This window comes from Arachis ipaensis, chromosome B5 (assembly GCF_059453495.1).
Source record: "Arachis ipaensis isolate K30076 ecotype BB chromosome B5, ASM5945349v1, whole genome shotgun sequence".
Taxonomy (NCBI): domain Eukaryota; kingdom Viridiplantae; phylum Streptophyta; class Magnoliopsida; order Fabales; family Fabaceae; genus Arachis; species Arachis ipaensis.
This window is the reverse complement of record NC_142440.1, coordinates 145288423-145294162: the sequence shown is the minus strand read 5'-3', so window position 1 is coordinate 145294162 and position 5740 is coordinate 145288423. Positions and strand designations below refer to the sequence as shown.

Sequence of the window (5740 nt, the reverse complement as noted above, 5' to 3'; positions counted from 1 at the left end):
ATATTATTTTATATCAAATGTACAGGCTTTATAGAAGAATTACAGAAATAGAAATAACTAGGAAATAAAAAAAATACTAGCCTAAAATAAAGAAAAATTTTTTAATCATAAAATTCTTAAAATTAAGCTAAACTAAAAAATAAAGATATTATAATTAATTTTATTTACAAAAAAATTCATTAAAAAAAATTAAAAAATCTGATTTTGATTTGATTTAGTCAAAAAAAATATATAGCAAAATGAAAAACAAGAGCATCAAAGAACGAATAATTCGGAAGGCAAAGGGTATGAGGTATGACACAGTATTTGAGCTTAGAAATGAGGGTTATGGCAGCTTATACCTTTATTTTAGGCATGAAGTTTGTCTTTCTTTTCTATCTTTTAGTGTGCCAGTTGTGTTTTAGATTTTTAGTAGATTCTGCATGTGGCCATATTCGGCTTTTGGAACATAGTAAAGGGTTTCAGGTTTCTTTTAATTTTATTTTATTTTATTTAATTTTATTTGTTAGAATAGATGTGTAAAAGACTAAAAGGACTCAGATTTTTACATTATTGTAGAATAAAGCAAAACATGTTTGTTATTCTGATATTCTTGATAACAAAAGGAAATAAAGGAAGGAAAATACGATTTAATGCTAGTATAAAAATATTTTTACACGTTATTATACATCTCGTTAACTTGTTTATTGTAAAAATAAGATATGTTTATACCTATCTTAATTATAGTTATAATTGAACAACTAAAAAAATGATATTTTCAAATTAAACCATATCTACAGGTAGCATTCAGCATGCTATCAAGAAAATTCAATCATGACAATTAGTTGGCACCTTCACAACCCAATTTTTATCAACAAGATGATTTGGTGACTTCAAATCACGGTGTACAATCACTGGAGTGCAGTTGTGCAAATAGCTCATTCCTCAGGCCTGAAGAAGATTAAAGAGATATATGTCACATCAACTGAATTTCACTGATTATGGCAATAATTTACTTAAAGAAACTATATTGCAAGAAAACAAAACAGAATCTTACAATATCAAGGGCCATCCTCAACCTCCTTCGCTCATCTAATTGATTGTTTGGTCGATGAATTAGTCTGTACAAACTTCCTCTGCATAGGAAATATACAGTTCAGACTTCAGAGTCATTAAAAGTAATCCTTCCAGAACAACATTAATCAAAATAATAAAAACTCCTGGAAAAGTGTAACAGTCCAACACAATATATAGTAAGGTAAAATGTGTCTAAATTAACCAAATAATAACTGAAATTTTCATCTTATTTTTGCTTATTACGTCTCAATTGACATTTGAGCTATTAACAGCATACATCAGATATTTTAGATGTTCATTTAGAAGTAATCTTTTTGGCCTGCATAGCACTATTCTGTACCAATGATCATATACTAAGATCTATTTGGAATACAGAGTCTCATATGAATCTCAGGAAATAAGGAATCTTAAGTTACCTGGGAAGAAATTCAGTAACAATAGAAAGATGCGGACGTCGAGTAACTGCTCCCATGAAGAGAACAACATTTGGATGCCTCAGTCTTTTCATTATTTGAACCTATGGCAACTTACATCATATGTTAAATATGCAGTAAAATCATATAAATTCATGAAAATGCACAACTAGTTTTGGCATTCATAAAAGAATTAAACAAAATCCTTTTTTTGAATAAGTATAGTCAACTGCATGAACTAAATAACTCCAATGTGCTAACCCTACTTCTTAGTCTCCATCTAATATATTCTTTCCATATATATATGTTCTCTTATATATACATTCATGCACCACTATATTCTCAAATTGCATTAGGAAATCTATTCATAGAGAGAAGAGAAGCACACAAGATGGAAGTATATAACAACAATAGAAGCTATAAAATGTTGGAGAAATAAAACAAGGATTACATCAAAGAGCTTCGAAATGGTCAATCTTCATCATGAACTTCTAAATAAATGCAATTCAACAGGACAAAGTATTTAATCCAACTTTCAAATTATCCTGGGACAAATACAATAGCAATCTAAATAAAGTATTGCAGCTATCTGATATGTCATTATGGAGCATAAAAATCACATCTGATAGTAGTAAATGTGTACTAAATGAAATCATTCATCAACAAAGATAAACATATGAGTAGAAACTACAAAAAGAGACACTAATGAAATATTACCTGACTTGTGAATTCTTCAAGTGATTCACCAGATATATCTTGATCAAGAAATCTTTTTACAGCAACTTCCTACAAACCAAAGCAGAGACCTGATGTAAATGAAAGAATTCATAAACCTACAGCCTAACAGAAAAACACAACAAAAAATGACAAACATAAAAGGTAGCCAAGTATAAGGTATTGATTACTTTTGTTAAGGGTAAAAATGAAACTGAAGCCAAAAATTTCTTGGGCCTTGCTTAGTTAAGAAAAAAAATTACATTTTATAATTTGTTTGTTTAAAATACAATTTGAATTTTTAAGATAGATATGGAATGTATGCCTGAATAGGAATAAAACTCACTGTTCCACGCCATTCACCACAGTATACCTCCCCATACGATCCTGAATGCAAAAAATAGGCCACCAAAATGTAATTGTAGCCATCATATGGGAATTTATATGTATAAAACTATAAATAACACCATCTAACAAAAGAATGTAACCAAATCTTATAGAGCAAAGTACAGTTAATACCAAGTCCGATACGTTCACCCAATGTGATTTCCTCAACCGGAATGTCATACTCGGCAACATCTTCAAGTGTAAAATCAGATTTTGTACTGGCATTGCTTACTATAGATCTATCAGATATTCTATCACCTTCTGAATTTGCTCCTACCACAATATTCTCACCATCACCACTACCCTTCGGCTCATAACCAGTGCCATCCATGTGTCCGTCACTTCGACTGCCTTGCTCATACTGTTTGCTGACAGCTGCAGTGGTTGCTACTACAGCTGCAGCAGTTGCAGTGGCCGCTGCAGCTACTGGAAGCTCAATGTTCGAGTCAGTGTTTGACTTTGTTTCAGCAGCTACCATAGAGGAAGCAACAACAGCAGCAGCTGCTGCTGCAGCCGCCGCAACTGGAACATTTTTCCCATGTGTTACCTGGGATGGTGTATGTTGTACATCTGCTAACTTCGGATCAAGAAGAAGGTTTATTCCTAAACCTTCAACAGGCTTAGAGTGCTCCGGCTGGCTGTTTGAACTTCCTTTCGGATGAACTCTTTGGTGAGGCAAAGTAGGACCGAGATTTTTGTCAACCTGAGTCTCTTGTCCACTTTCTGGTTTGTGTTCATCTTTTTCTTCAGTTGGGGAGCCTAACTCGTGATAAACTTCAGAAAATAAATTTGGAGGAGCAATGACACCACTTTCAAGTAAAACATCATGTAGTTTTTGAGCTAAGTGAGGATTTTCCTTGGCAGCATCAATCATATATAATGAAACATCTTTGACTTTCATTATGCCCACGGCAGGGAACTTGTTGCAAATGGATTTGCAAATTTTTGTAAACCTCTTTTTTGTTTTTCTTAGTTTGTAGCATGATAATAGTTGAGATATATGGTCTCATAGGATAACAGCAAATATCTATTAATTACTATAGAGAGATCTTAAACACTTAACCTGTAAGCTACAACGAGAAATATCCTCTAAAGAATCAATAAAGCACAGTGGAATGAAAAAGGATGATAGCAATTGCAAACATTGAAAGTTTAAACTTAATTGAATAAAAATGAGATAGTCAAGACATCAGTGGTATTGATGTTATGGCATTGCCAAAGTCCTCTGACCCAACAGATTCAGAATTTACAGAACTATGATACACATTCAGCAACAATAGAGATGTGATTTTAATTTTTGTTGATGTATCTTATCTCTTTTCATCCATTCAATAAGCCTCTAGCAATCATTTCCCGAAGAAGTTTCTCCGCCATGTCATTCTCACCTTTTTCGAACAAAGCACGAATAACGATTTCAAAAGTCACAGCATTTGGTGAGCAACCATTGTCTTCCATTTCAGACAGCAGGGCCAATGCTTCTTCAAATAAGCCCTCTTTGCAGAGCCCATTGATCATAATATTGTATGTTCTCACATTTGGACGATGGTTTTTAATGGAAAGATCTTGAAAAATCTCTTTTGCATCCATAAGTCTTCCACTTTTACATAGGCCATCAATAAGTATACTGTACGTGCATATATTTGGATCAATGCCACTCTCTTTCATCTGATTAAATAACATAAGTGCCTTGTCAAGTTGTTTGATATTGAACATCCCATCCAACAAGGAATTGTAAGTGATTATATTAGCAGGTTGACCTTTATTATGCATCTCAACAAGAAGCTTTGAAGCACAAGAGATTCTCTTTGATTTTCCCAAGCCATCAATTAGAGTATTGTAAGTTACCGTGTCAGGAACCAAGTTCTTGCGACGCATCTCTTCAAAGAGATTCAAGGCATCATCCATCAATTTACTTTTGCACAAGCCATTAATAATAATATTGTAACTTCGGATATTAGGAGCCATTCCTATCTGGGCCATTGTGTCGAATATACATTTTGCCTTGTTTAATTCGTTAACCAAGCAATGCCCATCCATTAAACAATTATAAGTAACCACAGTTGGTTCCACAGCATCTTTGGTCATCACAGCCAACACACTCTTAGCATCTTTGATATTTCCCTCCTTACATAGTCCATCAATCAAAGTATTATAGGTTTGAACATCTGGAGTAATGTTTTTCAGCATCATATGATTTAGTAAATCAATGGCTTCCTTAAGTTGACCCACAAGGCACAATCCAAAAATTAGAGTGTTATAGGTGATGACATTAGGAGAAATTCCCCTAGCAAGCATTTCAGAATATAAATGAAAAGCCTCACTTACAAGTGTATCCTTGCAGAGGCTATCAATAATTGTGTTGTAGATGACGACATTAGGAACAGTGCCATACCGTGGGATCTTTTTCAACACTTGAATAGCAGCTGCTGTGTGTCCGGTCTTACCGAGCCCATTGATCAAAGTTGCATAAGTGACTTGGTCGAAGTGAAATCCATGAGCCAGCACTCTGTCGTGAAAGTGCAGTGCTTTTTCAACATTACCACAGAGACAGAGACCTTTAATGAGTGTATTCAATGTTATGGTATTTGGCTGAAAACCCATCCTGAAAATCTTGGCCAATATAGAGAAAGCGAGAGTGATCCGACCCATGCCGCAGCAACAATTGATTAAAATATTCATAGTAACTATGCTGGGCGCAATTCCCCTGGTTTGCAATTGCTGAAAAAGGGAAATGGTGGTTGGGAAATGGTGCGTCTTGGCAAGGGACCCCAAAATCTGGTTAAATTGGATAATGGATGGAGTGCGACGCATAGAGAGCATGCGAGTGAAGGAATCAACAGCTTCATCAACATGGCGAGGGGATGTGAGCTGAGAATGAGAGTGAATGCTTGACATTGAACATGAACAGGAAGGAAAGCGAAAAGGAAAAACATAGGGCACAAGAAAAGAGGGGATATGAAGAGAGAACCTGGTGAATGATGCTGCACGCAACATGTTTGTGTAAAATCCGATCAAATGAGAAGGAGGAGTTGGAAGAGAAAAGAGCAAATTCAATGCTGGAAACAATCACTTAGTGGTGTGCATGGGCTCGGTCAAATCGGATTCAATGCCGGAAATATATATCGAGCCTATTTGTTAGACCCGAATCTGACCCTAGATTCGATGAAATT

General features: G+C 34.8%; 2 protein-coding genes across 4 annotated transcripts; both read right to left on the bottom strand.

The window, feature by feature from the left end:
- Nucleotides 1-678: 678 nt before the first annotated feature.
- Nucleotides 679-3471, bottom strand: LOC107641216 (putative serine/threonine-protein kinase SIS8). Its single transcript, XM_088488204.1, has 6 exons — nt 2703-3471; nt 2530-2570; nt 2187-2255; nt 1473-1573; nt 1037-1115; nt 679-930 (listed from the first exon to the last, which is right to left on the bottom strand). The coding sequence occupies exons 1-6, from the start codon at nt 3469-3471 to the stop codon at nt 925-927; spliced, it is 1065 nt and encodes a 354-aa protein (XP_088344330.1). The 3' UTR covers nt 679-924.
- A 234-nt stretch (nt 3472-3705) lies between these two features.
- LOC107644296 (uncharacterized) lies at nt 3706-5649 on the bottom strand. Of its 3 annotated transcripts, none has more exons than XM_088488202.1 (2): nt 5539-5649; nt 3706-5438 (listed from the first exon to the last, which is right to left on the bottom strand). In XM_088488202.1, the coding sequence occupies exon 2, from the start codon at nt 5388-5390 to the stop codon at nt 3891-3893; it is 1500 nt and encodes a 499-aa protein (XP_088344328.1). In that variant the 5' UTR covers nt 5391-5438; nt 5539-5649; the 3' UTR covers nt 3706-3890. The 3 variants fall into 3 exon arrangements, with proteins under 3 accessions (XP_088344328.1, XP_088344329.1, XP_016203621.1); XM_088488203.1 differs by having other exon boundaries at nt 3706-5410; nt 5539-5645; XM_016348135.3 differs by having other exon boundaries at nt 3706-5644.
- Nucleotides 5650-5740: the final 91 nt, after the last annotated feature.